The sequence below is a fragment of the Taeniopygia guttata genome, chromosome 2 (assembly GCF_048771995.1).
Source record: "Taeniopygia guttata chromosome 2, bTaeGut7.mat, whole genome shotgun sequence".
Taxonomy (NCBI): domain Eukaryota; kingdom Metazoa; phylum Chordata; class Aves; order Passeriformes; family Estrildidae; genus Taeniopygia; species Taeniopygia guttata.
The window spans coordinates 66,681,948-66,700,921 of NC_133026.1; the positions used below are offsets into that span (position 1 = coordinate 66,681,948).

The following is an 18,974-nucleotide window of genomic DNA, read 5'->3' on the forward strand; positions in this document are numbered from 1 at the left end:
AGCTTTGTGTTGAACTGCAGCTTAGGCTGTGGTGATGTTCAGGATGAGTTGAGCTTGGCACATTTGCTGAGGGACTATGCTGTAATTCCTTCCTTGTCCGTGATCTGTGGGCACACTTGATGGCCATGAGAGACGGTGGCTGAAGGTTTTTGGGCAGTTTTCTACTCACAGAACTCTAGCATTTGGGTTAGAGCTGCACCTGACAGAATGCTTTTGTGTCACCAGTTTGGATGGGTCATAAATCTCTACATTTGTGGGTGTTTACTAATGTTCAAATTTCTGGTCTTTTTCGTTTATTTGAACCATATACATTTTCTGTACATTCTTATTGATATACACAGATGATACTGATTCCAATATCACCTCTACCTCATACAGGTGGAGGAGTAGTGACTAGGAAAAAGCATTACTGGTATAGAAAAGAATTATTCATAACTAGTATATAATGCTAAATACAAACCAAGCCAAACCAAATGCTGTTAAGTTAACCTAATATGAATAGGTACATTTATAATCATTTTATGAAAGGGTTTTTCCTTGGGGTTTTTTCAATCTAAAAAGAAAAAGAGGTAATTATATATGCAGACCCATGTGGATGCAACTTAAAATACATGTAAGTCAGGAAATTTGATGTTGTAGCAAAAGTAAAACAGCTAAATTGTGTTTATTCATCTTAAAATGTGATGGCATGAATAAAACATAATCTGTTAGGATGAAAGCCACTGCAAGGAAGATGGTAAAAGAGACCCAGCTTGGACAGTATTTGGGGAGAAAAGGATAATATGGTCTGACAGGCTGAGATTTGGAAGGGTATAACTATCTCTATAAATAGATAAAGAAATAAATAATAAAGGAAACCTAAATTTTCCAGCCAGAGACATAAATACCATCAATAATAGCAAGGTTTAGATATTCTTAGACATTTCAGATGACTTTTTTTTGGGTACAGAAATTCATAAAACAACAACATGTGCGTTATTTTAAGCCTGGGGTGGGGTTTTGTGTATGTGAGGAGAACCTTGTATAACAGCTGAGAAAAAGCTGATATTCCTGAGAAGGAAGCAATTATGAATGAATTCAGTGCTTCTTAGATTGCAAGATGGATAAAAATAAATCTGTAACTAAGGCTTGGTAAATGGCAAACTTTTAGAAAAATCAATCAAAGAAGATGGTTGCTCTGAGGAACTTAATGATTTGAATGGAGGAAAGGATGGATTTACATTGAGAATGGAAATAATCTGTGTGCACTGGGCAGGAGAGAAATTGTAGGAAAGGGATAGAGTCTCTAAATGAACAAATAATGAAAGCAATATACTAAGAATGCGTACAAAATCCTCACAGAGTGAGAGGAGGCCTGGATTATCAAGCAGAACTTTTCAGGCACTGTGACACATACAGCGAAGGAATGATGGATACAGACTTTTTTGAACTGTACCTTGTATGGGAAAGTAAAACAAAGACGTATTTTTTTAGCTACTGGAACAATAAAGAAACAAAGCAATGAAGTGGAGCCCTGACATTGCTCTGAAGGGCAAGTTTGGTACGTCTGCATTATTTTTGATGTATAGATTATCTGTTCCTGAATAACATGCTCTTCCCTAATTTCAAGGAAGTCGATGTACATAAGGATATTGAAAGAGTAGCCAAGGAGAATGATGGCAAATCAATGAGAATTACATTATTTGAAAGGGAAGTCAAGTATCTGCAGCTCAGTGACAGAATCGTTGGGTCCATATTATCTTTTTTCCAGACTACTGAGGACACTGGCAGATGGAAGCACAAATAGCAAATATCTTAAATATATATTATTTGGAGATAGTACTAGATGACAGAAATATGCAATGATGGATTGGGCAAATATTCCCAAGAAGAGGGAGGGAATTTATGTCAAGTGATATCATGACTGCTAGCTTGACTTCAGCACCATGAACATTTAAACCAGATTGAAACAAGTGATTAAAACACACGAAAAGAAAAGCAGTAGAAATTACAATGGGATTACCTCTGGTTGAAATAATTATTTCTTAGATAAGGATAATGTGCCAGATCTAGTATATCTGGGTATCATATAAAATTCTTATTGTGGGTCCTCATGGGAAACTCACACACTGAGTGGAAATGGCACAAATTAGATTTAAAATTCTTTAGTTGGATAATAAGCTGGATAAGCAGAGGCAATAACAAGGTATATTACAGATGGTGTTACTTGAGAGAAGGAAAGTTGCTAGGTTGTGTTTCTCAGGGATTAATTTTAGGAGTAATCAATATGCTCCTTAGTGTCATAAGAGCAAGAATCAGGTGTGCACTCATAAGATTCTTGGGCAACCCAAGGTTAGGAGGTTTTAACACAGTCAAGAAAGACTCATCACTTAAGAAGAGTAAGACAATTTTGTTGGCACAGATAATATGAACTGGATAGAATTATCAATCCTTCTGGTGCCTCTTTAAAACAGTGCATAGTTCTGTGTGTAAATATGGAAATTATTAAATGGAAATGCTGAAGACTGGAAAATACAAGGATGAAAGCCAGGAAGGTGGGTTTGTGAAAAGAACGTATGCAGTTCTACAGATGATGTGGCAAAGTATATTTAGTAAATCTGCAGAAGTGTTAGTACCATCAGAGAGACCCTCCCCTGGAATTGTGAGCACAGAATTAATATAGTCACCTGTGTTAAAAAAAGGATGAGCTTAAATCAGAGTTGATGCTGAAACAAGCTACTTGGATTTTTAAAGCAACAAGTAACTGTCACATGAAGATAAAATCTGAGTTTCACTTATTTTTCTTAGCGTGCCTGAGGAGTATGATAATTATTTCTCACAGACAATGCAAATAGTACAAAGTGAAGAAAATGGTAGTGTCAGCACATAATCACAGGTCTGAAAACTGGGCCATGAGTAAATGTGGTCTCAAATTTATAAGATTCGATACACAGCAATGCAAAAAGTGAAGTTCAGAAGGGATCTTTCAAACTCCAAGAGGTAGCATTATTTTAAGACAGATCTGATCAAACAGATCATAAACATGAGAAAAGAGTCCTTAGATATAGAAAGTTAAGATTGTTTATTGAGTTCTTGAACACATACTGAACTGTAACATTGATGACGTTTGAAAACTGTGTCTGGCACTTTGTCTACTCTGCATTAAATACACACTTTTGGGATCCCGGTGGTCACTATGGAGGCTGGAGAGGATTTATTTTTCTCCACTCTGAGTGCAAAGTAACAACTGGTTTCTTGTCTCATTGTTCATTTCTTTTTGATGAAGCACTGGAATTTGGTCAGAGCTGGAGACAGACCACTGGATGATACACACTGATGTTCCTAAAAGACTGACATTCCTTGACTATGCCTCTTATGTATGTGAAAACTATTGCCGGATGTGGAATCAGAACTGTATTACTGTATTACTCCAGAACTGTATTATTTCTCCTTCTCTACTGCAGAGTGTGGCCAAGGCCACTTTCTCAAAATATCTGGGAATTGTCTTTAAGAAATCTTGTGCTGTTGAGTGCACACAAGGCATAGGTAGCACTCTTCTGAGTTACCTGTGCTACATTTAAATGGTGGCTTCTTGCATTTTTCTATTATCCAAAATTTATTACAAGACATTTGTAACATGCAGTTTTCAGTAGACCATATCTTGATTGTGAGGCTTGTGCTAGGCGCCCAAAATTTATCCACTCCCAAAACCCTTTAACTGTGTAGGGATCAGAGCAGCCAGATTGCTCATCTTTCAATACAAATCTTAATAAAACGATCATACTAACACAGTATTTGCATTTCACAAGAGAATTTTATAAGAATTCAGTGACTTCCTTCTTTCTGCAACAGCATTAAAAACAGCTTTCAGAGTTTTACTGCTTCTGAGCATGCCTTCTTTGCCTGCATCCCTTCAAAGCAACAGAAGAGCTTCTTCTCATTAAGAATGCATTCGTTCAGTCTATCACCATTCCACTTCTTTTGTGTAGTCTTTCAAACATTACACTTCATCGTTACCTCCTTGTGCTTAGCAGCCAGGCTGTATAACTAAGCAGGCAGCACTATAATTTTGGAGGGAGGTGACTCTTTCATGAGACCCCCCCCCTCAAAAACCAGCAAAGACTAATGAGTGAAAACACACAAGAGGGGATCTTTCTCAACAGCTTATGTGGCTCAGACAAGACTGCTACAGAACAAATCAGCTGAAACTAATTCAGTTATATTCAATTACAGTAATGAAACTTGAGTATCAAAAATAGTATAGGAATAATGAGTAAATTTATCAGAGTAGAGTACACGACCAACTTGCGCACATCTACCTGCAGACAAAAATGGACATGTTTTGGAGCAACAGAAAATTGATATCTGAAAACTTTGGGTAATCCTTTTGGCATTCTTGGGATTTCACACAGACACATCAATCATCATACAGATTCCTCAGATGAGGTGAATATTTTGAAGGAAGCAAATTCCTCAAAGCATTTCCTACTTTGCTTTTAGCAAATTGTTCTAGAGGTTGGAGGAGATCGCTGTGACTTTGGATCTGAATTCCAGGACCATGTGGAGTTCCATGCACTACCCCAATTTCCCCACTGGTAAAGTGTGGAACAATGCACCTTCATCCTTCACCTCAGGTCTGTTTGACAGCTGACTCAGGTGACCGATATGGCTGGAAGAGCTGAAGTTTGACATGTGTGCCATGACAGCCCAGTTCCATGCTGTGGAAACCTGTGGCTGACTACAGTGAGTGATCTCTGTCGCCACTGCAGTAACAGCACAGATTGGCCTCTTCTCAGTTAAGCCTGCGAAGGTTAATGGAGAAATCATATGTATTTAGAAATAATCTTTTAAATAGCAACTGGTTTAACCTTCTCTGTCATAACATAATGCCAACTTCTGGTATTTGTCAGAAGCCACTGCTTGAAAAATGGCCAGCGGCTCTGTGAGAGATGTCTGATGAAGACAATGCCGCTGACCCACTTGAAGGAGCATGAGTACAAATTCCACTCAAACTTGCAGTGTTTCAAACTGAGTAGATGTAGATGCAATGGACCTGCAGCTAAAATTTCCAGTTTGCTTTGCTGAGGTTCAGTTCTCCAGAGCACATGGATCTGCCTCTTTCACATTTTAAATGTTCTGTTCAATCTAAGTTGACCTTCACTCTGCAAGTACCAATAAAGGTAAATATTAATTATGTGCCAAGCAAGCTACAAGAACAAACAGGCACATGTACTCAGATCTCAAGTTACATGTAAATTCACTAGTTGAAAAAAAAATGAAACTAAATAGAAATATGAGAAACAAACATAACATTTCCTAATGAAGTTTTAGTCAAGAAAATTACCCTACTGACCTTATAATATTGAATTTGTCAAATGTTGCTGTATTTACTACTGTATTTCCTCAAAATCATAGCATTTAAAAGCACAGTGTAAACATCAGAATCTACTGGACTTCTGTTGGAGAATATTACACATCTGCTTATATATACATGCTAACATTAACAGAGATAATTAGCAAATCAAAATACAGTTCTAGATAGTAAAGAGGACACAAGGGAAAAATGGGATTTAGTGGTCCTGAGTTCAAAATCTATTTTCAGCAGAAATAATTATGGGTCCTTTGAATCTAGCAAAAGATACAATGACTGACTGTAGTTTTCATTTCAGCAAATGAAAACTACAGCTGGAGTTTCATTGACCCCAGCCTTTCTCTAAGAGGGACAGCACTACCACAGGAAGAGACTCAGTTTGTCTTTTACATTTTGCTTTCAAAAGCCTCTTCAAAGTGAAGTGGTAAAGTGGCTGCTGGTTTGAAGGGAGAGGAAAGAAATGGAAAAAGAACAGAGTTTAAGTCAAGATGGGGCTGCTATAGAAACCACCCAGGCAAGCGAAAGAGACAGCATTTATTTTGAACAGCTAATTGGCTGATAGAGATTTAAAAAAATTGGACCAAGCCTTAAAGAGTCACTGGCAGTTCGCCAAACAGAGCACTTTTTACTCTGGAAAATGGAAAGTAAAAAAGAAAAAAACTGTCACCTTTCTCTCACTGGTCCATACAGAAAACAGGGTTGAAATTCAAGTCAAAATTTAAGTCAGTGGGAGATTTGCCATTGGTCTTCAAAGAACCAGACACTACCTGAGATATTTTCTGTTCTACTTTCAGACATATATATTGACTATCAGCAATTAGCTGTCCCCTATAATAATTTTTTTTTATGTTTTTCAGCCTTTATGGCTATGTCTATATTAAAATCTTTTTGTTCAAATTTCTCAGCATTGCTACAGTCAGTACAGTACCAATCAGTGCTATCAATTGTATCGGTGCTGGTCTCTCTGGATGTTTCTATCTGCCAGTGTATTAAACACTGCATCATGTAACTGTGCACAGTATTACTTGTTTCAGAGTAGCATCTGTATCTCAGTTCATTAACTTCAATTTTTTGTAAACTTCACTGTGACTTAAACCACCCAGAGCTCTTACTTCTGGCGGAGTTCAAACCATACTGTTCTTTAAGATCTCTCAGTGCTAATTAATGATGTAAGATGGATAGAATCATTTGGGGTAGATTTTTGCTGCCATTTTATTTTTCCATTTGAAACATGAAGTGTATAGATGAACTGGAGTAAAGCAATATTTCAAGCCACAACAGTTGTTTTTACATTAATTTCAGTATTATTGCCTTGGGTAAAGAATATACATATTCTGCACCATTTGCACCAATAAAGTTTGCTACAGTGTCCCAGAATTTCCTCTAAACTCTCTCAGTTTTGAATGACATGTGTTTTTCTGATTGATTTCAAGGGACTATTAAGTTTAAAAGATAATGAATACTATTTAAATGTCAGCTTTGTTAAGTAATTAATTATTAGTAGTAGCAGAAATAGTCAATTATTTTGTCCATCTGTCACTGCTTCAAATGGATATAAATATTTTGCTTTAGGGCCATTGCAAGCTACTTATTACTGCCAAGTGAAGCAATAGAAGATCATATTCTCCAGAAACATCTCAAATAACCTTTGCCACCCGTAAGAGAGGAAGAACAAGACCAGACCAAAGCTATTGACTAGATGATGCTGTCCTAAAGCTCAGGCTGCTTTCTTATCTTCTAGATTGACAAATTCTTCATTAATCTCTTCGACAGCAGTCAAAAATCTATTACTCTCTTGACCTCTGTTCATTTCAACTTTTACAGAGAAATTCCAAAAACAGATGTAATGTAATGATAGTTAGGGATTCCAGAAGATTCAGCATAGAAAAATACTGAGAATTGTGTGCACAAATAAAAAGTCCACTAATTATTCAAGATGTGATCTATTTACAGACTAAAGTGTTGGTGGTTTTACAACACCTTTCTTTTCTGAGCAGGTTTGAAAATGTTCAAGAATTCAAGTTTGCCATTTCCATTGCAGACTTCTGCAAAGGGCCAAGACACATGACGGAGATTTCTAAGCCATCTCACTGCACAGCACACAGACATGTTTTTACATTTAAAGGCCTCCACATCAGTAGAAGTAAAGGATGCTATTATCACATTGCAGCACCTGATCTAGACGTAAGCACCTGGTCCCTGGTGCTTCTCTATAGACCAGATACAGCTACAAAATTGTTTGTCAGCTGTGTAGGATTTGTGCTGTCATTTTCTGCCTCTGTAATATGTCATTAGTGATTACCATAGAAACAAACAACAGATAAAAAGAGCCAAACATTTTAAAAACAAGCATAAAACCACCGTAAGAACACATGGCTTTTCTTCGTCACTTAAATACCAGGCCACCATTGTTGGCTGGAGTTTCTAATACCCAAAGACTGTCAATACTGTATGTTATGTGAGATTTGACCTGCCTCCATTTTGTTAAATAACCCAGGACTCCTGAGGTAAAAGGCTTTTCCAGGGGGAATACATTTAAATATTACATGAATATTCTTTGTCTCACATGTCAAAGATTATGCCATGACAAAATGGTATATTTTTTTTTTTGTAATCTGTATTAGGGAGAGTAGACAGAAAGCACCCCAACCTGCACAGGGAGGAAGTTGCCCACAGTCTTCCTGAGAGCTCTTACAGCTCTTCATCCTGACTAGCCTACAAAAAAAAAGCAGGTTTCTCTGAGAGTGGTGTCAAAGGGAAACCATCTCAGTTCAGGATTTCACCAAAGAACAGAAAGGGGGGTACATTGAAGTTTCACAGCCCTTTGAAGCCTCTAGTTTCTCCTGCTACCTGGAGCTACATTATGCATCTCTGGAAAAGTGTATTACTTCTTTAAGTAAACAGAAACTGCATACAATGCACTGAAGTAATGAAGTCTAAACTTCGTTATTACCAAGATCAACAGTTTTTTAAATTCAGGTGCCTTTTTTCTTTCCCATGAACATCTGAGCTCAGTTCTTTGGAGGACCTGGTTGCCAGTGTTGAGGAACTATTTGTGGAAAGACCTCATTTCCCTGAGGAAAAGCAAATCTGTATTTCCTCCATGGAACACATGTTTTAAGCCATGTGTTTAAGAGAACCACAAAGATCTCGGGGCCTGCAGGTCTCGTGATCTGCACAAACATGCTTTTGCTGTGCTGGTTGCAGACACTCTGGTTATTTCTCTGATGGGCTGCTTTGCCCCTGAGGCTGCTGCTACGCACCCCCACTCTATCACCAGCTGTTCTGTCAGAAGCCCTTCTCAGTAAAGGTCCAAATAATCCATAGAAAGGAAATTTCAAAAAAGACTTTGAAATTTCAAAAAAGACTTTAAAATTTCACAGGCCTTAAATGTGTCCCTGATTTAACAAATACAAATTCTAGGAAGTTCAGATGCTTCTCTCTGTAAATGAATAAAGTTATAGCACTTCTTAAGGTTTTACTTCATAAATATTCTTCTAACAGTTATCACTGAGCAGCCTTCTGAAAAAGTGATATCTTGACTTTGTCTGACAAGTTGCCTGAAAAAGACTGGAGACACACTGATTTCTAAGAAATTCTACTGCCTTTAGAGAGAAAGCTTGGACAAATAGATTCTTATATGGAAAAGACTTTTTTGTATGTTCTGCCTCTCATGCACTTCAAGACAACTGGTGACATTGCCACCTCACTCTGCAAGTAGTCCCGTGGAGCTCTCTGAAAGCAACTCAAAGGCTAAAAGTGCCAGAACTTGTCTCCCTGTAAACTCACCTTCACTTTCATCACCTTGAAAGAATCCCAGGTGCCCAACCAAAATTTGCTAACCTGAAAGTTAGTTCAAAACTTAAAGCTCAGACATCTATAGTAATATTTTAGTATTTCTTCACACCTGAACCCTATTTGCCTTTTCAGAGGTGCTAAATAACAAAAGCTGACATGTACTTGGAGAGGGAACCTCAGCCTCTCTGAAAGGCAAGTATGTGATTAAAAAGCAGATCAGAACCAAGGTGTTTTTTAAAACAGAACATGCATTAAAGCAACAAGAAAGAAATATTTCAGCCTGAAAGTTCTACATAAAGATGCTTAACGAATCTTTTTATGATATCTCTGGGATAAAACACATAATTAAACTTATGAAATTCTGCACCAATATTTAAACTGATTTGCAGTGCAGATTAATTGTGGAAAAACATAGTTCCATTTATGGGTGTCAGTAGACTAAAAGAAGTTAGGAATGACAGTGACATGGTTTAATCTATCCTAATGGACTCTTCCACATTCAGAAATGTGACCATATTGATCATGCAATTCATACTGGATAAAAAGAGGCAATGCACGTTTGTGGCCACATTATACCCTCATCACTTCTGACAGCACTCCCAGCTTATTTAAAACAACATTCAAACCACACACTGGTTTCCCTTGTGGCTTAATTCTCATTATTCACTGAACTCCTTTTTACTAGAAACTGACTGAAGAGCCAGATTCTGAGCTCATTGTTTGTTTTTTTGCTGATGACAATGAACAGCCTTCTCAGTTTCCAAGCCCAGCATTTCTATACACTCAAAACAGTTGCAACCAACTAGCAAAATAAAAGCAGGTCAGGGATAGGGAGGCAGATGAGTGAAAAGAGTGTACATGTGCTCTTCAGAAAGAATGAGACTGAAAATTATAAAAGACTTACTCATAGCATGTAGCAACAAATGACATCATTCAAGCATTTGTCCCAAAACAGAAAAAAAAAAAAGGGGAAAAAAATAATTCATATTTCTCAGATTGAAACAAATAGGTTTAAATTACGTTACTACTCCAACTCATATTTTCACTAGAGAAATAAGAACTATGAGCACCAGTAAAAAAAAATTTCAGTCGCAAGAGTTTCATGCTGTCCTTATTTTTCTGATGGTCAAGAAAGTGTAACTTGGCAGTGGTTCACTAGAAATTACTGCTGTGAGAAGCACACACCTCACTGTTCCGACCTTGAGTACCTGAGCACCTACGCTCTCTAGATACTGGACTGCTTTGAATCAGAGAGAAAAGTAAAAGTCTGATTACCTTACCAAGGCTTCCTCATGGACCCTGGCTCTCTGCCAACTCCATATATCCAAGCCTCCCTAATAAGTTTTCTCCTGACTTTACAACAGCAAGTGTCCTAGGCAATGGCTTTGCAACAGGCTCATGGAGACACTCTCACACTGTGTTTGTGGCTGCGAGTGTAGGTGGTTCACACTCCAAAAGCCATCTGTGATTTAGCTCATTCTTTTAGCCATGTAATTTTATCACCTTATGATTTTTGGTTAAGCTGACGCAGTGGTTTTCAACTTGTGGAACTCTTATGCCTCTAGTCTGTACACTGCTTCTCCTGGAAAATGACCAAGAAAAACTGGTTTCCTGCCAGTTGACTCAAATATTCTCTTAAAGGGCTTCAATGAAAAAATTTTATAGGGATAGCAAAACTAGCATGAGCTAAAGCATATGATCAGTTCTGACTTTTACTTCAAATGGCCAAAAATGCAATGTATGCATTGATTAATTGCTCCATTCATTAAGTAAATTGATTGGTAAAACATGGACCTTATATCTAGTCTGAACACTGAATATTATTCTGAATTCATCTGGTCAATCAAAGAACCCTTCACAATCATATTTTTTTCATAAGAGCAACTTATCTAACATTTTCTTGGGCAAACATGATGGATTTTTCTTTGTTTTCACACTGCATATGAAGTTTCCCCACTCAAATCATTATGATACCTTTTTCTAGCATCCTTGGGAGATCAGAAAATCCCATTGTACTGAGTAACCATATACACATAAAATCCTTTTTAGGGGCAATAGTTTTAGGTCTTGGTCTAAAATGGCCTGTAATGGTCCCTGATCAACTGCACTACTTTGAAATCAACTGCTTATGGATTAAGTCAGGAACTACTCCATATGCAAAGAAACCCCATGAAAACAGGTTGTGAATAACTCCTGACAGCCTTGAATGTTTGTGTTTCTGATTTCTTATGTTTCTGACTAAATGCCATATGGAATGTTCTCATTATATATTCCCACCACCATCCCCCCTAATTTTACAGGTGCATGTTTCTTGTGCCAGCAATACACAACTAAAAGCCCAGTATTGGCCACTGTGGCATTTATTTTTCAATACTTGTTTGACTTTTATCTCTTCCTTGCCTTTTTAAATAATAAGAAAAACAAGTGTTACTTACTGCAATGTCAGTGTCAAGAAACTAACAGCCTGATCCAGGTCCCATCAAAATTGTTGGAAAAACTCCTACTCTTTCAGGGGGTGGTGTTCTAGACTTGGAATGCACAGGTCCTTCATGCTCAGGAGGCATCTTTATTCCCAAACAGGTGTCTTACAGTCCAACAGGTGCAAGCATGTCTGCATACCACATGGTCCTGCTTCAATAAATCCTGCTTGTTTTGAAAGCCAAATTCAATCGCTAGGCCACATGGGAAGTTCTCCTTTAGAACAGAGCAATCAAAAGTTGTAAAACTCCTAGAAAAGTCAGGTTTTTCTAAACTAACCTTGAAATTAGACTCTCGGCTAAATTGTATATATTGCATTTACATCTTTCTTCTCCTATTAAAGTGAATATTCTTTATTCCTCATGTTATGAAGTATCTTGTAGTACAAGAAGTATCTTAGCATTACAAAATCAACTTTAACACTGACAGATTTCCAAGGCTGATGATTTTATTATCCCTTTTGGTGGACAGCACTACCATTTTCTACACTGTGAGACTCTTTCTCTCAGTTGAGTGCACTTTGTATGCTGTCAAAAATATCTGTCTTTTTATTCTTTTTTTTATGTATTCCATTTTGCCCAGTCCTGCAGCAGTACCTTGGTTTGGTGTTTATTCCATGTAGCAGAAAATATCTCTCACAGAAATGCAAAGGCAGCCTGACAGCAAGCTTCTCTTCAGGCTGTTGACATCATCCTCCTCTCTGAGCTCTAATTCAACTTTCAACACAATGCCTAAAACCGCACAGATCTGAGCACAAAGGATGAACACGAGAGTACACTTGTGCATTCTATTGCCCTGTAAGCAAATTGCCTTGTGAATGAGGAATCAGTCATATAATGGGTTTGTTAGTCTGCATTTAGATAGCTAAGATAAAGTGCAAAAGTGGGGTTTTTTTGGTGTAGCATAGACATCAGCACATCCTGCTCAAAGTTCAGGGCTATGAATGTCATTGACTCATTCTTCAGCATCTCTCACATGAAAAGACAACATGCAGCTATTTCATGTGTCATAACTACTCTTTTGGAAAAAAAAAAAAAAAAAAAAAAAAAGGGAAGGTAGGATTTTTTAACTTCACTGATAGTCCAAACCAGAGTGGCACTTTGCAAAGTGCATATGTATCTCATAAATTGTATCTCCTGCTTTCAGCTCTCTCTTTATATTTACATGGACTTTACTGGGAAGAAGAGAAGAATGTCACTGCTTTCATGTAATGGATAAAGAAAATAAATTCTCTGGGTGTGTGCATACGACATTTATGGAGTGCATATTGCTTTCTCTGCTCACCATGACAAGAAACAAGTGCATGCACACAGAGAACTCCTGCGGATTGGATGATGTGCTGTGAATTACCTCTCGGTGCTACCTTGTTCATGCAGTCATACATGTAATGGATTGCATCCAAATTCTCTTCCAATAAGGAACAACTGAATTGCTGCTTGCTGCAGAATAAGGAGCAATTGCATTTCTTAATGCTTCAAGCTCTTTGAGCTTTTGTTTTGAGCTCCACATTTCAGCAGCTGGAAGTTGATAGAAGAAAGGAGGGAAAAGGCATCCATATTTTTATAGTTTTCCATTCCAAGATAAATAGCTTGGATGAGAGAAGAAGGAACATAAGTGAATCACAGAGACAATCTGTTCTTTCTACTGGTGGGGTTAGGAGGTTAAAAGATTTTTACAAATAAACATTTTTTTAAAAAGGCAAGTATTAGCTTATGTGTTTGACAGAAGGCTGCAATTATGCTCTGCTCTGTACCACATAAAATACTAAAATATGGAAATGTGAGGTTATCTATCCTTCTCTTGTAGAACCAGTACATTCTCTTCCTATCTTGATGTCTCATCTGGTACGTTATTCAAATTCAAGCCAAAGTATTCCACCACTTGAGATAGCACATAAACAAAAATAATGTGAAGAAATTCATAATAAACACATTACAAAAAACTGTTTCTCAGCCTTCTAAAGTCTTGCTTTTTTTGCTTTGCCAAGGTGAAGAGCCCATCAAACCTACTTGAACCCAGCTTCCTCTCTGGGACACAATCTAAAGGTAGATTTATGTCTTCCACAAGCAGCTCATAGTCATCCGTAACACATTTTCTGCAGCGCTAGATTCATGGCCTATGCTGTAGAGTCACAATCTGTTTTATACTGATTTTGAATTTCCCTCATTCTGACAGAAGGACAGTTTTTGGTGTTGGCACATATGGTGAGTCAGCTTCAGGGTTGTTACAGCATGTAATGGTTGGTGACAGCCTCTGAGACACTGGTATGTCAGGCCAAAGACAGCTGCTTGGTAGCAGTCCTGGCCACATTCACTCTTTCACTGACTTCACATGCTCTACAGTTATGACATGGACAGCAGAAAGTGGTTTCATAAAATCTGTGCCTGTAGGGGACTTTACATTTCATAGAAATATCCATATGAACATCAGATCTTTATTCCACAGTGACAGAACACAGGGAAAATATCTTAGCTGGTTAGGGTAATTTGTTTTAAATAGAGTATGTAAAAGCCTGACCTTTCTCCCTGACTTTTAAAAAGTGGTTAATTTTTTCACTGCAGTTGACCTCAGAGATTCACCCCTATATGTACTGTAATTTGAATGAGAAATATGTTGCTCTCAAGAATGAGCCTAAGCAGAAATCTGATAAACTAATCTTTGTAAAACCCACTGTGCTGCTGTGTTTAAGAGAGCCAGAAGCTAGCTATTAGTTCTTTTTTTGTGGTTTGTTTGTTTTGTTCTCTTTTAACAGACTTTTTTAGAGTACAGCATGCTGAAAAAATAGGAACAAGGCTCCCCAACAGATACCACTTGTATCTGAATTCTTCCTTTTGCCAGGCACACAAGCCACACAATCGTTACAGCCATCAGCACGAAACACATCATGTTAAATCCCTCATTTCTTTAGCATAATATGAAGTCTCTCTTTCTCTCATATTACCATTCTGGTCTGTCAGGTATGTGAGGTTTTTCAAGGCAACAGGTGTTTTTTGAAATAAAATACAACCTTCCCTTCAGCTCATTATGTGAAAGAGACAGCAGCTGCAAGTATAATGCTGAGGACACATGGTCTATAGGACACCCAGAAGAAAAATACTCTTTGTTCCACTTGTTAAGGTAAAGCACAGATGTTGCTTCAGTGATAAGCATGAGCATAAGGCAACCACAGTCGTAAATGTAGAATCTAAGATTTCAGAATATTTAGTAGGCTGCAAACAGAATCACAAGTTTCTTTATGTAAAGAAAGCTAATGCAATGTCTAAGCTCATAGCACTAAAAAATACTCCAGATCACAGCTTGCATTACACTATCAACAGCAATATGCTAGGGACTGTCCAAAGACTTGGCTGACAAATTATTAATAATCTTTTATATGGACTCAGTTATGAGTATGAAATAGTGACAAATGCATAAATTAATACACTTACTGATTTAATGATTTAAACATTTACAGATAGTGTGTATTAAGACACTATTAAAAAGGGTTTAACAATTTAGAATGCTAAATGCAATCTCTTTCCCTGCTTAGTATTGGTCATAAGACTATTTTTGTATCACTCAGATCTAAACTGTTGAGAAATCAACTGCAAAATAATGATATCTAATGAAAGTAAAAACCAAGCTAGAATCAGTCCTTTCCAGGGAGCAATTCTCTGTTCAGTTAGGTTCATAATTCTTCCTCCAACCCTCATTTATTTATTTTCCCCTAGTCTCTCTGAAGAACAAAGTACATATATTGTAGCTTACAGTATAATCATCTAGGCTTTTTCAAATAAAAAAAGAGTGCAGCATCTCCTTGGAAAACAAAGATCATCTAGGATTGCCTGGTCTCCTTACTCCCTCCTATTTTCTAGGCCTAACTAGGTCAGAAACTCTGTCCTTCAAACCAGAACATGTAACACCACAGAAAAAAACACAGATCACAAAATAATCATCATCTTTCTCTGTAAGTAGACTGGTTGCTTTGGTTGTCCTGAAGATTATTTATGCTGGCCTTGCAACGTGAATCTCTAGCTTGTACGACTGCATGTTTTTCCGGCTACAGTGTTGTAATGTAAAGAAGAAGCAATCAACTGGGAACCGTAGACACAGAGGAAGACCTGATGTCAAAAGCTTCACACTCCTTCAGATCCAGCTTGCACTAACCCCAGCTCTCTTATGTGTGGGGTGTTATTTTGTTTCTTGCAAAATATGTATTAGTAAGCTGTTGGTAAGATGAGTCCATCCCTTGCCAATTCTATCACCACCCATTTTAGGGAAGACCAGCTTAGAAAAATAAAATGACACAAGTTCTGATCAAAAGGTTAAGATTATAAGGTTAGAAAGTATTGTCATGATGAAAATGATACCATAGTACTTCCTTGCTACAACTTATGTTTTTAACAAAAGGTCATTTGAATGGCTGAATCATTTTTAGTTTGCTACATTGTTACAAATGAAAGAGACGTGAGTAATAAAAACAAACAACCAGAACAAAATCTATATATTAATTGGAACGATGATACACATACCTAGAAAACAACCACAGGAAGTTACAATTGCTTGGGCCCACCTGTTGTTTGCTACTAAATTCTTAGCACATGTTCTTAACTGTGCTCCTGTCCTGCAAAGAGCTCAGCAGACAACAAAACTATTCAAATTGCTTGTGACTTAAAATATTTATATATTTTGCATTCTATGGTGTTCAACTTTGGTGCTGTAGAAGGCAAGGAATCTCTTCTTATGAATCCATACAACCTTGTGCCCTTCCTGAACCAAGTGTACTCAGTGTGTTATGCCTGCTATCTCTACTACAGGAATTAGTAACTTAGAGTTTGTTCTGCTATTACACTCCTCTACTCAGAAATCAAGGCTGATCACACAGATTGTAAGACTTGTACACTTCCATCATCTCCAAATCTGAGTAAATACTTACATGTGTCTTCACATCACCTTCAAGAATCTTGCTGTACCTGAGAAACTCAGCAACACTTCCATTCAGCAGCCTATCAAAGGCTTCCACATATGGTGCTAGGCCTGTAGAGGAAGAACATTTGATTATAATGGGTTCATGAAGTATATCATGCACAGGACATGTGTAGCAGATGGAGGAGGTGTATCATAGAAAATTAGGAGATTGCTGTAACTTAATTTCTGATTTATTAAATCAGTGGAAAAGGATGTAAAATTATTTTTGTCCTAGATAGAAAGAAGAGAAAAAAATCCTGCTCTTGCTAGAACTTGAATAGGAACCTGTAAGAGAATTTCCTGTGTATAATGTAATGGGAAGCCTCTTTTGTCTTAACACATGCTAAAACAAACATCTCTCAGCCCTTCAAAGGAGTGACCTGAAAAGTCTAATTCTCTTAACAAATTTCCCCTATTGTACTTTAACCAAATATTATCTCCTAAAAAGAACCTGCACTGTACTTAACAACTATTTTTATAATACTCCATTCCTGAAGATCTCTGTGATGTTTGGTGGCTTTTAATAGCAACTAATTCCATTTCCAGTAAGAGAGTCTTTGGAATATGTTGACAGTAGATTTATGCAGTGAGATACAGCTTTGTAATCTCCTCATTTTGTTGTCTCACCTTGTGTGAAACTGTCATCGAATAAAGAAAGCTCAAACAAGTCTTCCAGACGACATACCCCATTGACTATATATATGCTATACATTATAGAAGAGGAATAAAGCTGCTATTTTCTATATGGTACACAGAGCAGTTTCCTGATTAAGTGAACAATCAGAAAATGTAGATCGGCATCAGTTTCTTAAGCACCTGGCTTCTACATGGCACTATGTGGTACCTGCTAAGATAGCAAAAATAATCTTTCCTTGGATGCTTTCCAACCCTCCTTTTACTCCCTCATGTCTTGTCTGTGCCTCAGAACCTTTGCCAGATCCAGCATGAATGACACACATATGAATCTATGACATATGTTGGATATGAGAGAACAAGGCAAAAATTCTTCCCTGCCCCTCTCCCTCATTAATAAATCCTGAAGATTGCTCTGAAGAGGTACCAGGCTTTCCCCAGAGAATTTGCTTTAACCTTTTGGCACTATATAACAATTGTGTCCAAATTCATAGTCATGAAAGCCCTCTTTATTCCACAAGAGTCATCTGGCTCTGTGACAGAATAAAAGACAGGCTCTGGCAACTGGAGTTTGCAGTGGCCTGTGTGGAAAAGAAAATGTAGTTAGTCAGCTAGGTGGGATTTCAAGGCTCCTATTCTTCTCTTGATGCCATTCACCTATAATTCTGAAGAATTTCTGGGCTTTCTTCCATGCTGAGTGTTTGTGTGTAAACCCCTCAAATGACCTAATGCACAAAAGGTTTCAGCTGTGGAGACACTTTCCAAAGCCTATTTATGTTCTTTTTCAAAATCTGTGCGTTTCCAAAAGAATCATTGTAACGTTTTCCTTTTAGAGCAGAGTTTTACATAACAGTTCGCCAAATTCTCCTATGCAGAGTTAGAAAGCAACTATGCTATTTTTTTCTATTCAATGCAGCTCACTCCCAGGAGCATTTACTAGAATTTGCTGTGGGCTGTGCACAGCAATGAAATGATTTATTTGCAATTCTGCTATTGTAATGCCATTTAGGAAAACAGTAAAGGTACAGATCTCCCATCCTGTTTCTGAAAATGTATTAACTGAAAAGCCAAGGTTTATTACTTTTTTTCTTTTTTTAATGCTAATTATGGAATGGTCTTTTAGGGGATGGAGGTCACGGCTGAAGAAAGAAATATACCTCCATTTCAACTGGAGATTTTAAAAAGGTCCCACTCTGGCTTGAGTGTCAGTTTTGAAGGAGAAAAAGAAAGAAGAGACCTGTAAGACTGTTTCCTTTGCAGTGGCTATGGCGAGTATGTGAACCTCTGCAGAGGCACAATGACACTGGCACACACAGTGGTGTTTGGGGCTCTGTAGACATACCAGTAACACAAACTGAAGACTTTACCAACTGCACCAACCAAAGCTAATTCCTGAGTCCTTGTGTGAGACAGATCTGCCTGGAGATGCCATGCAGCCAGGCAAGAACCTCGTGGTGCTGCTCATCTCAGCTTCTTACTGCAGTCTCCCAGTGGGTGTGTTTTATAATCACACTTCAACAAGGCTTCTCAGTTGGTTTCTTCTAGGGATCTGTTGGGGCGTTCAGACTCTGGTTCCCTGGGGGGGTGAATCTTTTCACCTGACTGAGCTCTTAGGTCAGGTCAAGAATATAAGCAGTTTTCATGGAAGTACCTGGCATGGTGAGTTATGTTGTTCTGAAAGCAGCCCCGGTTCTGCAATATTGTGCTCTGGATAAATACAGATTCACCTAAATGGACTCATTAGATGACTGAATTCTTTGAGAATTGC

At 37.7% G+C, this 18,974-nt stretch overlaps 1 protein-coding gene across 3 annotated transcripts in view; it reads right to left on the reverse strand.

Moving 5' to 3' along the window:
- Window positions 1-18,974, reverse strand: part of CAP2 (cyclase associated actin cytoskeleton regulatory protein 2) — a 68,269-nt gene that overhangs the window by 36,012 nt on the left and 13,283 nt on the right. For all 3 annotated transcript variants that reach the window (XM_030265512.4, XM_072924156.1, XM_030265511.4), the window contains one exon: window positions 16,542-16,642. In XM_030265512.4, the coding sequence (XP_030121372.4) occupies window positions 16,542-16,642 (101 nt within the window). The remainder of the gene's footprint in view (window positions 1-16,541; window positions 16,643-18,974) is intronic.